General features: G+C 41.1%; 1 protein-coding gene across 3 annotated transcripts in view; it reads right to left on the bottom strand.

Annotated features, from left to right (window-relative positions):
- ARHGAP15 (Rho GTPase activating protein 15) overlaps positions 1-25,038 on the bottom strand; it is a 341,933-nt gene that overhangs the window by 275,452 nt on the left and 41,443 nt on the right. For all 3 annotated transcript variants that reach the window (XM_076343118.1, XM_076343121.1, XM_076343120.1), the window contains 3 exons: positions 18,444-18,518; positions 7,231-7,292; positions 2,903-2,990 (listed from right to left, as the gene is read on the bottom strand). In XM_076343118.1, the coding sequence (XP_076199233.1) occupies positions 2,903-2,990; positions 7,231-7,292; positions 18,444-18,518 (225 nt within the window). The remainder of the gene's footprint in view (positions 1-2,902; positions 2,991-7,230; positions 7,293-18,443; positions 18,519-25,038) is intronic.

Below are 25,038 nucleotides of genomic sequence, written 5' to 3'. Positions count from 1 at the left end.
TATATTCATATGAATGTTAAAAAATAACGTATCAAAAGCATGAACACAAATGATCAAAGCAGCAGCAAAAGATAAGGGTTTAGCTACATGGGATGCAAACTTGCATTTTCAGTATTATTTGTAAACAAGCTCATTTTCTGAATCTCTCCTCTGTGTGCCTTAATTGTTGTGCTCTAACTATTACTACTAATAATACCAGATAATGTCACTAGCTTCACCAGAAAGCTGTGGATCCCAGGCTTCTCCGTGCAAATCAATAGGAAAGTTGTTACAGCGAGTCCTACATCTACAATCGTACAAAGGAACAACAAAAACTCCTTTTAGCTATTGTTAGATCTTTGCATTAGAATATTATTAAAGATTTTGGTAAATACAATTTTAAATCACCTCTAAATGTTATCCTATCATCAGAAAAAGAGGTATGATTAGAATGTGCTTTTGTTTCCCTCTCTCCTGTTGCCTTTATAGTGAAATATCATTCCTCTTATAACGATGCTGTCTTATTCTAAATTTTCACTTCATGTACAGTATTTAATAATTAATTAATATCTTTATAATACAAAGGAACATTAATCTTTTTGTAAAGTCACATCATTTTCCTGCTAACAATAAAAATGCTTTGTTATAAGTCATACTATCGTGAATGAACATTGCCTCTATTACATTATTTAATTAATGGTTGAGCTCCCCTTTGTCCAAAGTAAACTACAGCTGGAAAAAAAAATAAAAAAAAACAGTAAACAAATGATTTCTAATGAATCCTTTTTGGTTTACAAAGGAAATAAGCATTGGCTTATCAGATGGCTTTATCAGATGAGATCAACATGCCGGTTTAGCTTTTTTTGATGTGTGAAATTTAGGTTTAGGAAATTGGGTTATAACATTATGAATGCTGACAGCTCTTGTTGTTTTCAAGCTTTACCCAATTTGTGTATTTACCATTGCATATAAGTTATATGCAATAGACAGAAAATATAACTTTAACAGCTTTTTCTCACCTAGTGAACGTTGAGTTCACAGCCCCAGAGTTCAGATCTAATGTGGAATAAAAAAAAAAACCACCCCACTTTTATTTTTTTTCCCCATAATGAGCAAAATATGAGATCAATATGTCTGTGTTCTTCCTAACACAGCAGGCAGTAGATGCTATCTCACCAATCGCGAGCACTGGGGATGAAGTGAAACTTCAGGGAAAGGGGACTGACTTCTCGGAAGATCCTTTCTCATAACACGCTTTAATTTTTTGAGTTAAACAGATTGAGATCTGGGCAAGAGTCATATTTTCCAGGCAAGTCTACTTTAGTACCTAAATCCTGAAACAGCCAGTGGAAATTTTAAGCACCTAGAAGAGTCTCAGAGCAAAATCAAGTCTCCTGTATGTTGAATTTCCTCTGGTCCATTTATCTCCTGGGATTTGGGTGAGTGCTTGCAAAGAGAGAGGAGAAGAGGTAGCAGGGTAGAAGTGTAAGACAGCTGGTAAATTTTAAGATTAGTCCTAATAAGTTCACCTGAGACTTTTTTTTTTTTTAAATAACATCTAATTCAACTTTAAGGAATGATTCTGAAAGATGAAGATGATTCTGAAAAAATATTAATTCAAGCTATATTGTTTTCATGGCTTCGGAAAAGTAGTATTTTCCAGCTGTACTGGCACAAACACAGGCAGAAAGTACCGGATTTCATCCTTTATTTGCTTTTATTGTTTCATCTACTTTTATTTTTCTGCAGCCCTCATCTTCTTTCCAAAAAAGCAAGGCATGAAAAGGTGTTCTTTAAAGCTGATTTTATGGCAGGTGGCATTGATAGATCAAGAATATATAGAAGAAAAGGTTTGTATCACCTGCAACGGAAAAAAATAGCTTATTGTTTGTGACTCCTGCCAAAGAAAGCACCTTTGTGGCCACCCATCATGCCAATGAGATTTGGCAGGTTTGATCAGGCCTTGAGAGCCTTTCACAACAGGGCTTTGTCAAACCTGTCTCTTCGCTGCCCACAGTGTCACATATTTACCGAACTCCCTTTTTGTTGCCCACATTCAGGTTCACAGGCTCAAACTCGGCAGTAGCTAGCACTGAAGGGATACGTGCCGTTATTGCTTGCGCAATGTAGCTGTCACATCTCCGAAGACTAAGATCGGTCGTCTTTCCTTGGGGCACAATAAAAAGGTACTGCAAATTTCACTTTGCAGTAACTACAGGCTACAGAAATTGCATTAGCTGCGTTAGATGGAGTCATAGAAATATTCAGGAAGGTTAGAGGGATATGGTAGATGTCACATTTGTACTAGATAAAAAAATCACTTTGCTAACTTATAATGTTTTCTGCTTTGGTAACACCCTATGTTAAGGTGCCATTTATAAATAATTTATTATTATTTATTAATGTATAAGCCACTTTATAGGATGGTAGATAACAACTTAAATTCATGTATTAAAGATGCACATACATGGTTTAATACAATTTACGTCTCACAATATCCTTTGCAACAGATTCTCATCGCATCATCTGTTAAGCATTTATTACTAATGCATTTTATAACATACTTTATAATACATTATTTGAGGAAGTAGCTGCATTTAGTGATCATTTTCATGAATAAGAATAAAGCATTTATAAATGGCACCTTAATTTAAAGTGTTACCTTCACATTACTGGATAGTCACTCACCATTTGTCTCACTTTGCAATTATTCTCAAAATGCACCTCTTAATAAAGGACATGCTACGTCCTATTTCTTCTCATACACTACATCTGATTAAAAGTTTATCAAGGCATTTTCCTTCAGCTGCTCTCTTTGAAGGTTGCCAGCTCAATCTGAATTTGTCTTACGTAAACACCAAACTTTTTATACTGAAATAACAGTTGCAAGGAAGGCAAGGATATCGGATGGTTGATTGCCTACCAGGTTGGCCAGCGCCGGCTGCTTGGATTCTTTGTAGAATTCCATTTTCCGAGCTGTGAGAACAATCCAAGACGTGGACCAGTTTTTCCTTAAAAGTAAAATAAAATTTAAAAAAGGAAAAATTAGCAAGGCGTGCAAGCAGGAGGTAAAAGATGCTCCATTTGTAGACTTGGCTTCTAATTATCTCACTTCAGAAACAAAAATGGTCTAAAGTCAATATCAGCAATGCACCTCCACCAATATTGATGGAGTTGCACCATCCTAATTATACCTGAATGCGGCCCAACAAAGCTTGAAGGCCTTCTTTCCCCTCATTCATATTTTAAAGCCTATCTATGTTCCTTTTCCCCGCAGGTGCCTTAACCACAGGAAAACAGTGGGATTATTCACACATGCTTAAAGTTCACATATACTTAGAGGACTCCAATAGCTGATGCCCTTCTGGTAATTAATATTTAAAATAGAACCCAGAAGGAAAAATGTAATTTCGATCTGATTATATAGAGCTCAGCAAAGGGTCTGTTTTGAAAGGTCCCAGATATTTTCTCCTATCCCTAAATTAAGAATTTACAGGAGAGCGAGGAAGATAAAAATGATCTCTGAGAGAGGTTTAAGTAACCATTAAACATCAGGAGTTCACGGAACAGCCCTAGAGAGCTGGCAAACTGCTGGGGCCAGGGAGAAGTCAAAATACACATGGATATGTGAAACAGTGTCCCCTGATGCAGAAGTACATAATAATCAATTCAGAAGAAAATGTAATTATATTATATATATATAATTATATATATTACATATAATAATGTGATGTTTCAAACCACTGCATAATCGTAAACAGGTAGATCTGGTCTGACAAAAAACAATTTTTAGATTAAAATCTCAAGTTCGAGGCTCCAATTTGAGGGTCATAACACCTGATATTTACAAAAATACTCATAAACCCACTATTTTCTTTATGTGAAAGCAAATCTGAACATTTTAGAACAAACTTGAAAGTGCGTATGACAAACAGGCCGCTTCACAGGTGTGTTGCAGTGCATTTAAAAGGAGGGAGCTACCTGTAAGGACACCGAGGGCCCAGGGAGGAGATCTTAAAAACCCTTTTTCCTCTCTCTTCTCTCTTCCCTAGCCCCTTTGAGTTTTCCCTGTTTAGGTATTCCTAAGTAACTCAAACACACGCATTCTTTTTATTCTAGCAAAACCTGGCTTTGTTGAGTTTTAAAGCCTGTCGGTCTTCTTTGCGATGCTCGCTTCCAGATCCATCTCAAAGCTCTGCTGCACTCAATATCCCATCAAACTGCACATCAGGCATAACAACAGGCAGTTTTTCTGTTAATGACTTTCCTATTCAATATGTTTCAGTCATCAGCTGAAGGAGCATAACCAATATTACAGATGAAGCCCTAACGCCACTGACATTATCAGAGGAACTTGCACTCACTTCAGTGTGGGCAGGATTTGACTCAGCATGATCTAATGATCGTCCCTAAAATATGGCCAACAAGAGGCAACCGTGAAAGAAAGTCTCTGCAGAGGCGATGAATATGTCTGAAGAAAACAGAGCTGCATTTTTTATGCCATGTTAATGGGGAAAAAATAAAGAGAGACACGTTGAGGAAGAGAAAGAAACAGTAGGGTTTTAGAAAAGTACCTGACCACTGGCAAATATTTCCCCAGAAAAGGACAGTGTTTGTAAGTCACTTTGAAATTTTTGGCTAAATTCATTACCACTATAAGGCTGTATCCTTAGCTAATGTGAACTATGGTCATAGCTGTGGATTGCGCATATCAGCATTAAGAACAACTCAACCTCAGCTAATTATTTTTTAAAATATCTTTAGGAAACAAGTGCTGTAGCTGAGAATCACCATCAAGGTAGTGAATACAAGTTGTCTATTAGTAAGTACAACTCGAGTTCTTCTTAATTCTTCTTTTTTTTTTTTAATGCTCATAAAAGCTCTGTAAGTGCACAGGGGAGTAAGTGGCCGAGCATGCTGTGTGCCAGTTTAAACAGATTTTCCTATGAGTTGGATATCCTGGATAAATATGGATTACCAAAGGATTAAAACCCTTGGGACACAGCTTAGATTCAGTACGCAGCTTACACCAAATGCTTGACGTTAGCTACGGAGAGGAACATTTCTGTGTCATGGCCACTTCTACCAGCCAGAGTGCTGCTTGCTCCAGCTATTTGTGGGGCAAGTTTTTCTACCTGAGAAATATAAATCAGCAATTGCATTTTGAGGTCCCAGACTTGTGCACAATCTTCTTAAAATGTTCAAATTTCTGATCAAACTGAGAGGTTTGCCAAGATTTGAAAACACTTCATTTCAACCTGGACCTCATTAAAAACAAAAAAGGCATTTCTATTTATAGTTTTGAAATAAGAAGTCAGCAACAAAGAAAGAAAGTGTTAATGATAAGTATTCCTTAAATTATATCAGGTGAGATGTTTTATCTAATTTTCATTCTGAATTTTAGGGGGAAAATGCTTTAATTCCATCAGGAATAAGAAAATTTAGTGGTTTTGCAGGAGACTATAGGAATTATAGAATCTATAAGAACACAACTCAGTTTCACCATATTATCTGCGAGAAGATTTTTTTCCCCTAAATTTAAATTCCCCAGTTCTTTTATTCTACAGTTGTTTCATTTAAAAAGTGACATTTTAAAATCAAAAATTCATTACTTTTGTGACCTAAAGATAAAAAGTATATAAACTAGTCAACCTTTTTACGAGATTGTCCATAAAGTCATCAGTCAGACTAACAAAAAATATATGATTTAAGGTATGTTAGTCTCCGTACAGATGAGCACACGCTGTATTTCATGGGATACATGCAGCGACCTGAGGTTTTCAAGCTCTTTGGAAAAGTCAGCTCACAATATTCCAATTTTTGCTGTGCGGCACCAGCATTATTGCAGAAATCACTTCCAGCCGCTGAACAGCAAATTCAGGTAAGCGACAGGAGGAGTCAGACAAAGCGTGCGCAGAGTAGACGCATCCCCACTACCCGTCCTCTGTCTGTATAAAGAGCCATAAATATCAGCGTGCAGAGAAGACCCGGCTAGAATTAACAAGGACATTGCGTGAATTCGGCCACAGCTACAAGGTTAAGGTCAGGGTTGCAAGCCGCTGCCCGAGAGCCCCAGCGAGGTGCCACCCGGACTCGGGGGGGGGGGGGGGGCTGCAAAAGGAGCCCCGAGCGCGGCGGCTGCGTTTGCATTCTGTCAAACGAACACCTGAGGGCAGCACGTTATAGCTTCAGCGCTGCTCACGGTCTCGGAGGCTATTTAAAAATGCGACGCTGTTCAGGGCTATTTAAAAAAAAAAAAACCAAGCGGTCGAGCTACGCTGCCTCCTCCCCGTGCCCAGGCCGAGCCGGTGCGCGACGCCAAGCCACGAAGATGCTTCGTGCTAAGAGCCCCCGCTGCGCCGGGAAGGTAAAACTCCCTCCTCCTCTGGGCTTGTCCACAGGTGATGCGCAGCCTACGCGCACCCTGCAGAGAAGCTTCGGCCGGTGCCTGAAGTGGAGAGTAGAGCGTCACTGGATTCAAAGCCTTTTCCCAAAATGCCAGCTATGCCAGTCTCCGATGGCACCCAGCTGCAGCAGGCTTGGCCAAGCGATGACAATGTTCTTGCTCCAAGAGAGAGGGTGGACTAGGTGAGCCACAGTGAGAGGGTGGACTAGGTGAGCCACAAACTCCCTTTTCAATGAGCGTTTCTAGGACCCTTATGGTTTAGCACTATATAGGCATGAGAACTTACTACTTGGCTCCTTTCTCCAGGCAGAAAATGTAATATTTCACATTACTCTCTCATTCTGCTGGTCACGCCACTGCTACTCCTTTACAGGCATCTAAACACAGCAAACCACAGCAAATCCTTCCATAAAAGGCAGCATTAATATTCACATTGCTTTCAACACAAACAGTGCTGAGTAACTGCTGACCACTTGATAATCTCGGCATTCCTGTGGCCTCACCACATGGTGCGTTCCTACATCCCATCCTTGACCCCTCAAGCACACACTCAGCACCTAAAATTTGGCCACTGGAAAATATATTGGTTTGCCTGGTACCTTAAGGTTGTCCTTAATATGTGTATAATATATACAATATAGAGGCTAACATTGACACAGGCTCATTGTATGCAATGAGCCCGTTAGCTGCTGTCACTTGGTTTCTGGGACTGTAATCATACATTGGCTTAATACCAAAACAACGCTAGTTTGGCTATAAACAGCAATAATAGTTATACATACTTAAAACATGCATCAACTCTGAATTTTGCAGCTGGTAAGTTCTGTAACATTCACATATAATACCTTAATTTCTTGCCACCATCCGCTATTTTAGCTTTTAGAAGGTATCCTTCTTTCTCCACTACCTACAAGAAAAAAAACAAACATGTCATAACCATATCATTTATTCAGATGAATGAACCCGCTCAGTACACGCATAAGACACTGCATCTAGCTAATCTAGTGTGGGGGCACTTTATCACTAATTCTCAGATCAGTCACCTATTTTTTTCCAATACAGTCAGTTCTTTTGAAAATTTGCAAACAATGTCTAAAGGGGAGGTTTAGATTGGACATGAGGAAAAATGTCTTTACTGAAAGAGTGGTGAAACATTGGAACAGGCTGCCCAGGGAAGTGGTTGGGTCACCATCCCTGGAGGTATTTAAAAGACGTGTAGATGAGGCGCTTAGGGACATGGTTTAGTGGGCATGGTGGTGTTGGGTTGACGGTTGGACTCAGTGATCTTAGAGGTCTTTTCCAACCTTAATGATTCTATGATTCTAAGTCAATTAGTACACAGAATTAACCTAAAAAAAACCCCAATAATATCCTATTCTTTGATTTAGAAGAAATTTATTTTAATGCAAGCAAAGTTTTTAGCTGTAAGTAAAAACTGAGTTGAAAATACATTGCAAGTAAATTATGTCAAGGTATCATTTCATATATTGAGTTCCAGGAGTCCACGTTTCATTAATAGCTATGAGGGACACAACATACTTCCGTAAAAGACTCTTGCTTCTTATGTTCTAAAGAGAGTCATGTTTAGGAGTAACCGATGTCAGAGAAACACTAAATACCTGTACAAAAGGAAAAGTTACATTGCCTTCATAGGTGCCACATTTTGCTTTGAGTCAGCACTAAATCAAGGCTCATGCAAGATGCTGTTGTGGTTTAACCCGGCAGGCAGCTAAACGCCACACAGCCCTTTGCTCACTCCCTGCCCCTCCAGTGGGATGGAGGAGAGAATTGGGGAGAAAAAAAAAAAAAAAAAAGAGTAAATTTCATGGGTTGAGATAAAGACAGCTTAATAGGACAGGAAAGGAAGGGAAAATAATAATAATGATAAAAGAATATACAAAATAAGTGATGCACAATGCAATCACTCACCACCCACTGACGGATGCCCAGACAGTTCCCGAGCAGTGGTCACCCCTCCCCCGGCCAACTCCCCTCAGTTTATATACTGAGCATGACGTCACATGGTATGGAATGTCCCTTTGGCCAGTCTGGGTCGGCTGTCCTGGCTGTGCCCCCTCCCAGTCTCCCGCTGGCAGGGCATGAGAAGCTGAAAAGTCCTTGACTAGTGTAAGCACTGCTTAGCAACAACTAAAACATCAGTGTGTTATCAACATTATTCTCATGCTAAATCCAAACCACAGCACTGTACCAGCCTCTAGGAAGGAAATTAACTCTATCCCAGCTGAAACCAGGACAGTATCCACTCCTTATTCTATACCATCTACGTCATGCCCAGGTCCCCCACTTCCCAATACATCCCAATTAATCACCACCGCTTTTCCTGTCTTTTGATATATACACACAGATATCATTCCCTTAGTCTATGGGCCATCCCTATAACATGTTCGTTGAGTTCGTTTACTTTATGACTTTGGGCTCCATCTGTCATAACAGTCCTTCAGGGCAGGAGAGATGATGTGTGGCGTTGGATTTTTTTTGCATGCTGAAGTCGGTTCTTACTGTAATAGTGTTGATATGGCACATAGCCACCATAGAAGTGATGATATACAGTATTAAAGAGCAATTAACATCATACAATTTAATTCATTGGCTATTCTCACCCAAAATCAAATCCCCTTGAAGTACACATCGGACTTCCCCATCCTCCCACATCACCCACCAAGTGCACCCAGGTCCTTGAGCAAAAGCAATCCCATGGATGGGTTTGCCTCTGCCCGAGGCAGGAATAACCCAGCCTGTCTTCCCCAGCATATTCTTTATGTGCACTACAGGGACTTTATCCCCATTTACAGTACGTAAAAGTTCTGACTGGGCAGGGCCAGCTCGATTGGCAGATCCCCTCGTGTTGACTAACCAGGTGGCTTTTGCTAAATGTGTGTCCCAATGTCTGAACATCCCACCACCCATTGCTCTCAGTGTAGTCTTTAACAGTCCATTGTATCGTTCAATTTTCCCAGAGGCTGGTGCATGATAGGGGATGTGATACACCCACTCAATGCCCTGCTCTTTGGCCCAGGTGTCTATGAGGTTGTTTTGGAAATGAGACCCGTCATCTGACTCCGTTCTTGCTGGGGTGCCATGTCGCCATAGGACTTGCTTTTCAAGGCCCAGGATAGTGTTCTGGGCGGTGGCATGGGGCACGGGATATGTTTCCAGCCATCCGGTGGTTGCCTCCACCATTGTAAGCACATGACGCTTGCCTTGGCGGGTTTGCGGGAGTGTGATATAACCAATCTGCCAGGCGTCCCCATGGTTATATTTCAGCCATTGTCCTACATACCAGAGAGGTTTTAACCGCTTGGCTTGCTTGATTGCAGCGCATGTTTCACATTCATGGATAACCTGTGCAATAGTGTCCGTGGTCAAGTCCACCCTTCGAGCACGGGCCCATCTGTATGTTGCATCTCTTCCTTGGTGACCTGAGGTGTCATGGTCCCACCAAACTATAACTGATTCACCCTTCTGTTGCCAGTCCAGATCCACCTGAGCCACTTCAATCTTAGCAGCCTGATCCACCTGCTGGTTGTTTTGATGTTCTTCAGTGGCCCGACTCTTGGGTACATGAGCATCTATGTGACGGACTTTTACAACCAGGTTCTCTACCCAGGCAGCAATATCTTGCCACAATCTTAGAATCATAGAATCATTAAGGTTGGAAAAGACCTCTAAGATCATCAAGTCCAACCGTCAACCCAACACCCACCATGCCCACTAAACCAAGGCGGCAGCCCAGATGGGTTTGCCTCTGCGCTGCCAGTTGCTCTGCTTCTGTTGCTGCAACCACCCGCACAGGGCATTTGCCCTGACCATCCATGAGTCAGTACGGACATAGAGCACTGGCCCCTTTTCTCCATCAGCAATATCTAAAGCCAGCTGGATGGCTTTCACCTCTGCAAACTGACTCAATTCACCTTCTCCTTCCAGCAGTTTCTGCGACTTGTCGTATAGGACTCCACACAGCAGCCTTCCACCTCCGATGCTTTCCCACAAGACGACAGGACCCATCAGTGAACAGGGCATATTGCTTCTCATTTTCTGGTAGTTCATTATACATTGGGGCCTCTTCAGCACGCGTCACCTCCTCCTCTGGCGATATTCCAAAATCTTTGCCTTCTGGCCAGTCCGTGATCACTTCCAAGATTCCTGGGCGACTGGGGTTTCCTAGTCAAGCCCATTGTGTGATCAGTGCAACCCACTTACTCCACGTAGCATCAGTTGCATGATGTGTACAGGGGACCCTCCCTCTGAACATCCAGCCCAGCACCGGCAGTCGGGGTGCCAGGAGGAGCTGTGCTTCAGTGCCGATCACTTCTGAAGCAGCTCGAACCCCTTCATATGCTGCCAATATCTCTTCTTCAGTTGGAGTATAGCGGGCCTTGGATCCTCTGTATCCCCAACTCCAAAACCCTAGGGGTCGACCTCGAGTCTCCCCTGGTGCTTTCTGCCAGAGGCTCCAGGTAGGGCCATTCTCCCCGGCTGCGGTGTAGAGCACCTTTTTTACCTCTTGCCCTGCCCGGACTGGCCCCAGGGCTACTGCATGAACTGTCTCCTGTTTAATTTGTTCAAAGGCTTGTCGTTGCTCAGGGCCCCATTTGAAATCATTCTTCTTCCCAGTCACCTGACAGAGAGGGCTTACAATCAGACTGTAATTTGGAATGTGCATTCTCCAAAAACCCACAACGCCTAAGAAAGCTTGTGTTTCCTTTTTGCTAGTTGGTGGAGACATGGCTGTTATTTTGTTGATCACATCCATTGGGATCTGACGACGTCCATCGTGCCATTTTATTCCTAAAAACTGGATCTCCTGTGCAGGTCCCTTGACCTTACTTTGTTTTATGGCAAAACCGACTTTCAGCAGGATTTGGACTATTTCCTTCCCTTTCTCAAAAACTTCTCCTGCTGTGTTGCCCCATATGATGATGTCATCAATGTATTGCAGGTGTTCTGGAGCTCCACCCTGTTCTAGTGCAGTCTGGATTAGTCCATGGCAAATGGTGGGGCTGTGTTTCCACCCCTGGGGCAGTCAGTTCCAGGTGTACTGGACACCCCTCCAAGTGAAAGCAAAGTGTGGCCTGCACTCTGCTGCCAAAGGGATTGAGAAAAACGCATTAGCAATATCAGCTGTGGCATACCACTTGGCTGCCTTTGACTCCAATTCGTACTGAAGTTCTAGCATGTCCGACACGGCAGTACTCAGTGGCGGCATGACTTCATTTAGGCCACGATAGTCTACTGTTAGTCTCCACTCTCCATTAGACTTCCGCACTGGCCATCTGGGACTGTTAAAGGGTGAGCGGGTCTTGCTGATCACTCCTTGGCTCTCCAGTCGACGAATCAGCTTATGGATGGGAACCAGGGAGTCTCGGTTGGTGTGATATTGCCGCCAGCGCACCGTTATGGTAGCGATCGGCGCCCGTTGTTCTTTGACCCTCAGCAACCCCACAATAGACGGGTCCTTCAAGAGGCCAGGCAAGGTAGACAGCTGTTTAATTTCCTCCATCTCCAAGGCAGTTATACCAAAAGCCCACCGGTACCCTTTTGGGTCCTTGAAATACCCTTTCCTGAGGTAGTCTATGCCAAGGATGCACGGAGCATCTGGGCCAGTCACAGTGGGATGCTTCTGCCACTCATTCCCAGTTAGGCTCACTTCAGCCTCCAGTACAGTTAGCTGTTAGGATCCCCCCATCACTCCAGAAGTACAGATGGGTTCTGCCCCTATACAGTTTGATGGCATTAGGGTACACTGTGCACGGGTGTCCACTAGAGCCTTATACTCCTGTGGGTCTGATGTGCCAGGCCATCGAATCCACACAGTCCAGTAAACCCGGTTGTGCCTTTCCTCCCCCTGGCTGGAGGCAGGGCCCCTCTAGTCCTGGTCATAGTATCCGTTACTCACTTCTTGTAAATGCGAGTCAGAAGTCTCTTCATTAAGATCGGAAGTAAAATCAGCCCTTCTACTCTGTCAGGGGAACTGCTCACTGGAAACTGGAGCAGCAATTTTCCTGGAAGAACCCCCTTTTGTGATTGTTTTTCCTTGCAACTCATGTACCCGTGCCTCCAGGGTCGAGGTAGATTTTCCATCCCACTTCCTCGTGTCCTCTCTGTGGTCATGCAGGTAAAACCACAGGGTGGCCCGTGGTGTGTATTGGCTATATCCTCTCTCTTGAGCAGAGGGACACTTACTCCTAATGGCTGAGATACTGGTCCGTACAGGTGGGGAGTAGGACATATCCTCTTTGAATCTCTGGAACTCCTGGGACAGTTTCTTGGCTAACATGTCCAGCAGTTTGTCCACAGATGAGATGCAGGCCCGTAGGGAGGAAGAGAGACTTTCTTCATATTGCAGGAGTTGGCCAGACAATTCATCCACCATTTGTTCCTCTCTGTGTTTCCAGGTCATTACTGCCAATGAGTTGGCATATGGTGGTGGTGCGCGCCGTACAAACTTCTGCCACATAGGTCATGTGCACCTGACTTCATCTGGATCTTTGGAGAGCTGCTTGTTGTCTAGGTCATCATAAATCACCTCCAGTACGGCTAATTCCCTCAGGTACTGGATACCTCTCTCCATGGTGGTCCGCTTGCCTGGGAGACATATAACCTCTTCCTTGAAGGGATACCTTTCCTTCATGCCTGACAGGACTCACCTCCAGAGGCTGAGGGCTTGTGCCCCTTTTCCAATCACTTTGTCAATGCCCTCTTCCCTGGAAAGGGATCCCAGCTGCTTGGCTTCCTTACCCTCTAATTCCACGCTACTGGCCCCATTATCCCACCATCGGAGCAGCCAGGTGACAACGTGCTCACCTGGACAATGACTGAAATCCTTTTGCATATCTCACAGCTCACTCAGGGATAGGGATCAGGTGGTTACCATCTCATTTATGGGTTCTGCCTTTTCCTCCTCCTGTTCTGGTGATGGCCCTGGTTCATCTTCATCCCTTACTAAATGAGTTGATTTTCTTTTGTGTTTCTTCTTGTGTATAGGGGCAACTGATACCGGCACGGGTTGGTTCTCCGGTTCAGCCGCAGTGCCTGTTGCTGGGATTTGTGTAGCTGCAGTGCCTGTCGTGGGGACTGGAGTAGTTGCGGTGCCCACGCCAGGGTTTGAGTAGCTGCAGGGCCTGTTGCGGGGGTTGATCTCTGGATCCTATTCTTAAATAATTGTTTAACCTTAAACAAGACCTGAACCACATTCAGGAGACATAGCAATAGGACCATGCTAGTTTGAACATCCTAAGGATATTCAAAATTCTCAAGAGCTGTTGTAACTAGCGTGAAGGAGAAAGGGAAGGTGATGGAGCGGGGGAAAGCGTCCCCCCCATTTCCCCCATAGATTGGTTCCCTGAGGAGAAAAGGTAAAACGTGTAATTATTAATAGTTTCCAAAAGGTGGCTCCCGAGGTATGGAGATGACGTCAGATGTCGAGTACAAATATGAAAATACAAATACAAAAATTAGTCTCACGACCAATAATTTTATAATATCATAAACGAGTAGTGTTACACAGTGCAGCGAAATGATATCCTTGATCCAGCTCGCAGAGGTGATAAACAGCACAACAGGGAACATACACAGCAAGTAAGGTGTTACATAACACAACTTTGAGAGCAAACACAACTTCGGAGTAAATTAATCAGCATTGTGACCGGCGACTATTAAACCAATATGATGAATGCTTATAACAAATTTGCCTTGACACGCTCTGGTCAGATCTGTCGTTATCTCAACCCTTTGTGCCCCACACTGGGCACCAAAAGGGCTGTTGTGGTTTAACCCGGCAGGCAGCTAAACACCACACAGCCCTTCGCTCACTGCCCCCCACCAGTGGGATGGGGGAGACAATCGGGGGAAAAAAAAAGTAAGATTCGTGGGTTGAGATAAAGACAGTTTAATAGGACAGAAAAGGAAGGGAAAATAATAAAAATAATAATGATAAAAGAATACACAAAATAAGTGATGCTCAATGCAATTGCTCACCACCCCCCGACTGATGCCCAGACAGTTCCCGAGCAGCGGTCACCCCTCCCCCGGCCAACTCCCCCCAGTTTATATACTGAGCATGATGTCACATGGTATGGAATGTCCCTTTGGCCAGTCTGGGTCAGCTGTCCTGGCTGTGCCCCCTCCCAGCCTCCCGCTGGCAGGACATGGGAAGCTGAAAAGTCCTTGACTGGTGCAAGCACTATCTTACACTCCCAGTTCTGGAGCCCTCAGCATAAGAAAGACACGGACCTGTTGGAGCGGGTCCAGAGGAGGGCCACGAAAATGGTCAGGGGGATGGAACACCTCTGCTATGAAGAAAGGCTGAGAGAGTTGGGGATGTTCAGCCTAGAGAAGAGAAGGCTTTGGGAAGACCTTCTTGCAGCCTATCAGTACTTCAAGGGGGCTTCTAAAAAAGATGGCGGCAAACTTTTGATCAGGGCCTGTTGTGACAGGCCAAGGGGGAATGGCTTGAAACTAAAGGGGGGTAGATTTAGACTAGATATGAGGAAGAAACTTGTTATGCTGAGGGTGGTGAAACACTGGCACAGGTTGCCCAGAGAGGTGGTGGATGCCCCATCCCTGGAAACATTCCAGGTCAGGTTGGACGGGGCTCTGAGCAACCTGATCTAGTTGAAGATGTCCCTGCCCAGGGCAGGGGGGTTGGATTAGATGACCTTTAGAAGTCCCTTCCAACCCAAACTATTCTATGATTCTACTTAGCAACAACTAAAACATCAGTGTGTTATCAACATTATTCTCATGCTAAATCCAAAACTGTACCAGCTACTAGGAAGAAAATTAACTCTATCCCAGCTGAAACCAGGACAGATGCTACAAGGCATCATGTTTTTAAGTGGTGCTGTCTTTTAGATGAGCTCACCCCTCACAGCCCTTAAGAGGTCACGCTTCACTGGAGTGTGTGCATCCATGTGCAGGGAGAACTTGTCTTCAAGTTTCCAGCTGCACTAAATTATCTCATAGTATGGTGCAGAAAACCAAATTGAGAGGCTCTGTCAGTTCTCGACATACAATCTGTAACTAGAATGATAAACAAGGGAAAGCACAGCTGTATTGTGCATTTTCCAAAATACACCCCAAAAGGCAAAGACCTCAGCTACTACCTATAAAAAACAGTATCTGATATTAGCAGCCTGATATCACCTTTGTAGATCCCATACTCTGCTATTGCTATTACTGAAACGTGGTCCCTTTTCTGTAGTGCCAGAACAGGCTGGGGACTCTGCTGGTATACAGGAGGCTGCAACCCTGGTTGCAGGGTATCAAGGTTGCGCTTGAGTTTTGGGATACTAGAAAGCAAGTCCTAGGCTTGGTCTTTTGCTTTCATTTCTCCCTCTTAATTTGTGCTCCTCTGCATCTCTGCACACACTTTCCTTAAGCCAGAGGCCCTTGCAGACGCTTGGTTCTCTATGATCTGCTGAAACATCCCCTGTATAGCTGTGATACACAATTTGGGAAAGGGGTTTTTTTTTTGGCTATGTAAATTTATATTTAAAAATTAAAAACCAATCAAAACAAGACGACTGGTCTTCAGCCAAACCCATTGACCTACCATCTCATCAGATCTCATTAGCTAAGGATGTCCCAACTGTGTCACTAATGGGAAAAGAAACAAAATTGTAATTCAGAGTGGGTCTGTTTTCCCTTTCAAACACTACTGAGTCAGTGCCTGACCAGGATATTGTAACTCCACATGATTTTTATAGTAAATTGTGTCACAAGGCGATTTTGTAATAATTTCAATAGAATTTTGCTGTCTGCAAAGCCATTAAATAGCAATAAAACATGCTTTAACATGCAACATAAGGATTTTTAAATCAAACATATCTGTTATTTTGATTATACAAAATATCATGATATTAAGACTGTAATACGTTTAACTATTTCCTTAGATTTTGTCTGTTGCTGGTATACAGCACATAAGGAAATATATGCTGTGTACATATCTGTTTGTACCTATGAAAAAGTTTGCAGGTGTGCGGACAATGATTTAGGTGACATTCTCAAATGGCTACGCGAGGATTAGTGTGTGCATTTTCTATAATTTGTACATATCTCATGCAGATTCCTGTCATGCATATCATTGCCATAGAAAACCCAGAAAGAAAGTACGTAGAGATTATTATGCAAAGTCATGTCACTATTTATCTAGTGATGGATGGATGAATTATTAGAGCTAAAATAGGACTTAGTCCTCATCTCCACCTACTTTTTTTTTTTTTTTAATGAAACTTACTTTACATCTTTCGCTATTTTTCTTCCCCTTCTAACCCTTCATTTTTGTAGCACAAAACTTCTGGTGCTTGGCCAGGGCCAGCGATGCCAACAACATATGAGAAAGGTTATTTTTTTTTTTTAATATTTCTATCCATCTGGAAACAGAAATTGGGAGGAGCATTGGCTAACCATTCAAGCTGTTGATTGCTTCTCTGAATCAGACCCAAAATCTCATGCTTTCAAAGTTTACCAACCACCCTTCCCAAACTGTTATTTTAAACAATCCGAAACTAAAGGCAAATACCATTTTCAACATCAGATCTGAATTACCTCTATTCACACATTTTGGGAAGTTAAAAATTGGATGTGCTTCCAGATGAAAATATTGCTGGTCAGTCTTATTTTCCTTATAATTGTCTTGAGCTAGAATATCAAATCCACTAAAAAATGTTGGGCACATAAAATATCCTGATTTAAATTACATAGCTCAAATCCGCTATTTGTTTTAAATTAAACAGCCCAAAATTAAACAGTTGAAAAATACAAGATCTTCAGTTAATATGAGACTTCTCAGTGCTGAGCAAAGTAACTTTCATATATATTGCTTTAATTGAATTAGTACAGGTGCTGTCTTTAAAAAAATTAGCATGGTCTTCATTAATTGATAATGTGCAGAGTTTTCTTTGTAATTAGTATAAAGGGCATTTATGGCATTAAAAAACAACTCTACTACAAAGACAAATAAAAAGATTTCTAGGATGACCGCAATATTTTTATAACCTCTGTTTGGGGTGCTATATTGCCCTTGTTTAACATCTGTTAATATCCCCTTTTCTGTCCTACGTGTTTTCAAGAAAATACTTCCAAGACAACTCAGGATCCACTTACAGTACTTCTGCAAATGGATGATATTAGATTAAAAAGAATACCAAGTATATCCTAATGATATGCTCTGCTGTTTCTGTCTCAATAAATATCATCAGTTGTTGTTAAGCTGCTGCCCTTCCTGCACCTTTTCAACATACGGAAGGTTGAGAAAAATGACCCAAAATGCCCTGAAGAATTAGCATAGAAATAAGAAAATGGAATTATTGTGTGGGGTTTTGGTTTTGGTTTTTGGTTGTTTTTTTTTTTTTAATTTGCTTATTAGAAGAGTATCAAAGATAAGTGTATGTATGTGTAAATATTTGAGTTTCTAAGTTAAAAAAAGAGACTCATGAGCTAACAGTATTAGAAACTATAAGAAAAAGTAATTATCGCTATATCATATATAGGTTCTATAATTTTCTTAGAAGAATTCAAAGGTTCTGAACCTACCTAATCCTAAAAAGTTTGCATAGGTAAAAGTACCACTGATATCAACATTTCTTTGATGAATCTGTATTTGCATATTCATTTTCTTTTAATAGAAAAACCTCTATGCTTCTCATTCCCTCTAGATTCTTTTAATGTCAAGGAAAATTTTGTTAAATTTCGTGATCACTTTTACTTATAAAAATTGATCTTAATATTAAAAACACCTTAATATGGGCAAAGACAGGACAAAGACATGGTCGCATTCCTTTACACCAAGTATTAATACTGATGCAACATCAGTCTAGTACAACTGAATTAACAGCAAAGTCAAGCTATATAAATTGCATTGTACCTTCTAAAATAATTCTTGTTATTGATTAATCAAAGTCCCTCAAATCCCTTAACATCTTGAGGCATCCAAAGCTTCATGTATTTATTCTTTAGTAAAGCGTGTGTAACATTTACATTATAAACATTTAAAATAACAAGAGTGATTTATCAGTTCTACAGAGCAATTGTTTACCGTGTGGTCCTGTGTACTAATGATGTCTGTAAGCGTTAAGTTATGTTGGGAATGATTTCTTCTATGACGATTTACCTAAAAAAAAAAAAAAAAAAAAAAAAAAAAAATCAAGGATTTAAATTCAGAGAGGTTTCAAATACATGCAGGTAAAGATGGACCAACAAATTTAATTACTGGACATGCACAGCATGCATTGGATGGAGTTTCGGAAGCCTGGTTTCATGCAGTACTGCACTTCTTTGAAAACTGGTGTTCCTCTGAGCCCTGTGTATTTGAAATGTACAGCTACTGAAGTCTGAACATTTCTGGTATAAATGTGTTTCTTTGTGATGCCACATCGGAAATTTACATAAAAATTAACCAGCTGATAATAATCATTTTAATTTATTACTTTTCCATCAGGAATCTCAAAAAAGTGCTTAACTGGTTAGGTACTCTTCAACCCATTTTACAGAAATGGGAAAGATGCTAATTATAACCTCAAGGCCACAAAGCAAGTCAATGAAGAAACCAGAAAATAATTGGGAACAAACACATAATATATCTGGCACGTTTAAACTGCTTTAAAGGCTATTTCTAAAATCTCTATGACTGGAAGGCTACAGCAATGCTGGACTCTGATTCCACAACTGTTCCCAAGTACCGAGTCCTTGATTTCCTCCATTTCCCTCATTTTTTAGGAGGAAGCCAGTATAACCATCTGTGACTTAACTCTGGAAAATTATTACATTATACCAGAAATTATTAAGACTAAATGAAAGTTGATCACAAATCAAGCATTTGGCAGAGCTCAACAGCATTTTACTTCCTTACAAATCTGCAACAAAGAACAGGTCACCCAAAAGAGTGTGTGTGTGTATAAATATATATATATATATATTAAAAACTTTTAGTGTTTATATTCAATGTCAATCAATAATAATATAATTTGGAGTTGGGCTTTTGTAAAATTCGGTGATTATCTCCTCTTTTAACTGAAGCCAAAAAGCAAACAACAAAATATAGTCTCAACTAGTTTCCACTGTATTCATCATAATGAATTCTCTTTTTCCCTATTAAAACAGAGTTAACCAAAAGTCATAATGTATTCTGTTTATATTCAACTGTCTGAATATAGAAAATGTTCTTAATTAATCCAGAGGGCCACGCTCAAAAAACAGTTAAACATATTATGATCCCATATTTTTTCTCTACACATTGCTTTCATGTTTATTTGTAAGCACTAACATTTTTAAGCCTTGAAATCTATATCCTAGATATTGCTCTACTCTCCTAAGTCAGAGCTAATGAGCTTAATGAATTACCAGTTCTAAATTTAACAAACATTTCAAAGAAAGAGATAAAACAATCTTCACAATTCAAAAGTTTCTCTGACCTATTTATGAAGAATATCACTTAACAATTTCATTAAGGGTGAGTAACAGCTGGTGACATGGCTGTGTCCTAAAGTGTTTTTCTCTCTTAATATTCTGCATCTTAAGCAATCGAGCTTTCATAAGAAATACTTTAGTTAGTGGCAGTCCCTCCTTTGGGGAGAAAAAAAATGTCAGACCACATTTTCTGTATTTTGCAATCTTGTTTTCAGGAGTGTCATGTTCCTGTTTTATTAGCATGTAGGGTAAACAAGAATGATTTGCTGATGCTATTGAGAGAACTTCTAAGATTACAGTCTTTCTATTTATATTTTGGATGGAACTTAATATTAATGCAGGCAGAGGCACGTATATATAAATTCAAAATAAATTAATTCAATTCAATCTTTTTCTTTATCTTTACTGTTCAACAGCTCTCAAGGTTCTATAGTGCTCAAGACATATAAATAAACTATTCAGGTCTAGATCATAGCAAGTCTTTCTCACCCAGATCCCCCATTCTAATTATTCCTTAACATACAACAGAGCATATTGCCCAGCGATGCTTTCTAAAATATATTCTTCACTCATCCAAATTAAATAACAAGACACACCACCACTCCACAGTATCTATTTTAACATTCAGCTGCTCTCTCCAGGAATCATACGTGTCTGTTGGGGGCCCTATATGCAACTTTGTGAAGTGTACAGCACTGATCAGAGCTTTTGGTCTGCTTTGGTTCAGCGATCAGAGCATTAGCAAAAGAAATGTTCACATTTGATACATGCTAAAAAGAATATTCAGAAGCACTAAGTCTGTCCACAACCAAACAAAGAAAGGAGACAGTAAAAAAAACTATTTTAGTAGTACTAGCAAATTATTAGTGGTAGTATAATAAAAAGACAATAGTAAGATTTCCAGGAAGTATGAAAGGGGAAAAAAAAAATTAAATTCCAGTTATGGATGATATTATGTTCTTTAAAAATCTCTTTGCTGTATGCAAAGCAGAAATATTAAGAAAAACTGCATGTGTACAAGGAGAAAGAATAGACCTACCTGATTATTTAATGTGATACTTTTGCTAAAAAGGTGTTGCTCTTATAGGGCAAAAATAAAAGAAATTACATTGCTCGTTGCTGGGCTACGAAGTAATCTCACGCAAGAAAGTCCTGAAGCTCCAAAGTCTGAATCTAGTTACAGAAATACAACCAAAATCCAGAGCTATGTAAGCCAAGATCAAGCTTTTCTGGAGAAAACACCCCAAATATTTGGCTTACAAATGGAATTAATGGAAACTTCAAAAAAGCTCTTACTCATTTCAATCAGCCTTTTGGTTTAGAAGTAGAATTTTCAAAAAGTGAATCCAAACAGCTTGAAAAAACTCAGCAATAACAGGCAATATATTCTTTAAGACTGATTTTATAAAACTCCAACAGACCTTATACAAATTTGGTCTTAAATGTATTTTGCAAATACTGCTGAATGAGTTAGTCATATCACTTCCTTTACAATATATTCAGTTCAATGTTAAAATGTTCTTAGCAGAACCTGGGTGACAGTAGTCAATATACTCATGTTTCAATATACTCACAATTTTCAGTGGTGTACCAAAATATGCGCAAAGGGAAATATAGGCTCAATTATTTTTCATTCTTTCATTCAGTTTTTAATAGATAGACCATAAAGGAGATGTTTTGAGATTTTTTTTTTTTCCCCCTCTATAGCTCCATTCGATTACACTCATCTACTGAAGAAAAACCTAAATAATATCTGTCACAAGTCCTCTACCTCACCTCCCAGGGTACGATGAAAGGCAGAGATTTACAGAAGTTCGTGAGATCCCTTTTTGGGAAAGGCAGCTTATCAGCAGTTTTCTGATTTGATGAACATTCTTCAGTCAGCAACAATGTCACCTGCAGCATTAAAAATCCACTCTGCGAGCGCTTGCAAGTCTGTGGGCAAGTCTGGTTTTGTTAAATTCAGCCTCAGCAGCCCCCCCCTTCCCTTAGCTAAAGGGTATCCATCTCCTACCGGAGTTATTCCAGCATCTAAGCACTAATCCGTCATCATCCTTTCTACAAAGGCAAAGCCTCCATTACATATGCCTGGTATCCCGGTGTGAAGGGACAACCATCTGACAACTGCTGTTTTAACATTGATGAAGTAAAATACAATAACCTGATGTTAATTTCATTTCTTTCTGTGTTCCCATTTGTTCTTTAAGTTCTCCCTCTTTTTGTGGGAATTCATCACGACTAACTCATTGCTGTTCTCTTCAAATAGCGTGGCGTTGATTTAAAAAGAGACTTGGAGGACTGATTTGGATTTTATTTCCCATTACAAGCATATGTCTGACCTAATTCATCTAGTCAGCGAGAAGCAGCATACTTCTTTTTGATTTCAACCAAACCTAACAAAACCAACTAGCATTTCTCAAAAGGCCCAGACAGCGTGCTCTAGTGCAAAGCACAGACAATTATTTCCTGCAACACCATTCTGAATTCACTTGTATCCCTAAATAATTAAGATAATTGTAAGACATTTCTAAGTGGTTTCCACGATTATCAAATAAGTTATTCACCACAGCTTATTTACACACAAACGTCACCTACAAGTAGCCTGGGAAAACCATAGTTTGCTCAAACAAGCAGCACCTGGTGCAGCAGAGCTCTGCTTTGGATGAGAAACCCCGGGATGACATCTACCTGCTGTTTTCTCCATCAATCACCGTACTGCTCCACCAAGGAGAAGGTTCTCATGGAGGTTTTGTTTTGATTTCTATCAAAATAATTGTCACGCTGTTCATGCTTTGACCTTTCTTTTTAGGGGTCTAACTATTGTTTAGATTCATCCTACCCACACTGCAATCATGTATGTGGAGATTCGTTTTATAAACACCCAAAAAAGAGAGAAAGCCCCTACTGTTGAACCCCTACTACTGCACGTTGCTCCGCTCTGGACCTGATCCAGCAAAGCACTCTGCAACGGGCTTAAGTGTTTTTCTGGATCAGGGCCAGAACACTCCATTCTTTATAGGATCGAACTTACTGGTGGCAGCTTGAAAGTTTGCAATAAAAGTACAAACTAGTCACATAAACTTTTGTGAAAACCATTCCCTCAACAGAGAAGGAGGGTGATACCTGATTTAGTGATCTGTGGTCATTTCGTTTCCAGTCACTTCCATACTGCAGTGACAGCTCATAATTGCTTAGATAGAGAAACTTAACAGAAATGTATTGTAGCATTTCTTAATGGCCCCATCCCTTGAAAGACACCTAGGCAATGGCAAGAGAAAGGAAAATCGCATAACATTTCACTCACTGCCGTGCTTGAACTGATTTGTTCTGTTTTAAAGATCCAGTCTTGGGCACTATGACAAGTCCATCGTTATCTACAGAAATTATTTGGAAACAGCTCTGCTGTGATATGGTTTCTCTTCTGCTGTGAAAGGCACCGAGAAAATCCCATGGGGCTCCCCACTCGGAGATGCTCCTTTGTCATCTGAGCAGATAAGGGGTTTCGGTCCATCCTCAAGAAATGGAGGCTGTCAAGAAACAGTGGGAGCGATCCCCTTCCCCGCCCCGCTGCTCTGGGTGCTCTTGGTGCATTAGAGCTGTGCGATAGCTCAACAGAAGACCCCGTTCAGCTCCAGTGAAAGCTCCCCGTGTCCCAGCGGGCTCTCTGCCCGCAGCCACGGCCACTGGTGCTCTGGGCTTGCTCTGGAGCCCTCCTAACACCATCCTCCAGAGGGTTACGTTAAAACCACATGGGTTTGTTTTTTTTTTTTTTCCTCCTTGCTTGTCCCAAAGAGATTTCTTCAGAAGAAAAGGTAATGGAGACTACAAGGCAGTGTAACGTGACATTAGCTCTCACTGGGTTGTTTTTTTTTTCCTAAGGCTTGCAAGGAGAGAGAGGCACAAAATGCATTTTCAGTCCTTCCCCCACCAGCCCTCATTTGCCCCTCACCCTCCAGCTCCATCCCCAGGCCCCCAAAAACTCGTTACTACGCAGGTGACCAAACGCTTTGCTCGGGAATAGGAACTTGCATGGATGGAGCTTTTGTGCGCTGGCTACAGACCAGATAATCTCTCTATGCATCATTTAATAAGAAAACCACTTCACAGTCCTTACAGGCTTGAGTTTGTTACATGTGACATACTCTCAGCAGAATCTGCAGACTGAAGTCAGTGGGGGAAAAAAAAAAAGCAAGCAGGATTGTGTTTCATTCCCCCCGCATGTCTCCCTTTGAGCACACTGCCCTCTATATTCAGTTCAGATCTCCAGAGTCTGTGAAAATAATGATAATGGTTTTGCTTCCCTTGACCTCTTGCTCCCTTATAAATCAGAATCCTATAGACCTTTCCCACAGTGCAAGGGTCCTCCTTCGTATTCGAGCCTGTGAAGGTAGGTATTTTATATCAAGGCAATTTAATCACGTGGGCATGTTCCCTGGTTTCAGAACTTGCTGCAGACAAGCACCGTGGCACTTTTACTGCAGGAGTATCTCGATTTATTCAGCTGTTTCATTCATGAAATAAGAGTAAAATAATTATTCCGATCCTAGTTTAAATTTCAGCCAGCGTTAAGATGAATGGATTCTCTGTGATCAGAGAATAAATAACCATGAGTTTGATTATAAAACATGGTCTATTTGAAACTATGTCACCTTCTTTCCCAAAATTGCTGGAGGGATGCTCAAATTTGAGGTATGCAATTTGGGCTAATATTTTAACTCCAAGGATAAACTTACATCAGGCACTAGGTACTTTTCTCCATTAATGGCTTGCTGTTTCCCAGGAGCAGATTTTCCCTAGAGTGGGAGCCCTTTTGTTCCTCTCTAGCTACTCAAATGGACTTTGAAATTTGTCCAATTGATCCTTGCTTTGAGGGAGTCCCAGCTGATGTAGTTGGCTTCATTTTTAGCCTTTTCAGGAGTCGGAGATCTGCCAAAACCATATGTGGAAGAGGAGACAGCCACAAAAGGTTCTTACCACCCATATAAGTTTGAGAAATCCTAAAACTGCTCTAAATTCGACTGCGGGTCGCTCAGATTCGCGTACCTGGGAATCAAACTATCACAAAGGGAACAACAGCTGCATTGCCTCTAATCGTCAGGGTTTCCATCCAGAAATCAAACTGGAACCTGGTCTCAAAGCTGCAATATGCTTTAATTGTATTAAATACAATACTCATTGATTCAAGAAAAGAGCATTTAAAGTGAGGCTTTTTATATATTTGTACT

The sequence above is a fragment of the Aptenodytes patagonicus genome, chromosome 6 (assembly GCF_965638725.1).
Source record: "Aptenodytes patagonicus chromosome 6, bAptPat1.pri.cur, whole genome shotgun sequence".
NCBI lineage: Eukaryota > Metazoa > Chordata > Aves > Sphenisciformes > Spheniscidae > Aptenodytes > Aptenodytes patagonicus.
Note: the sequence above shows the minus strand (reverse complement) of the source record. Positions and strands in the feature narration are given on the sequence as shown.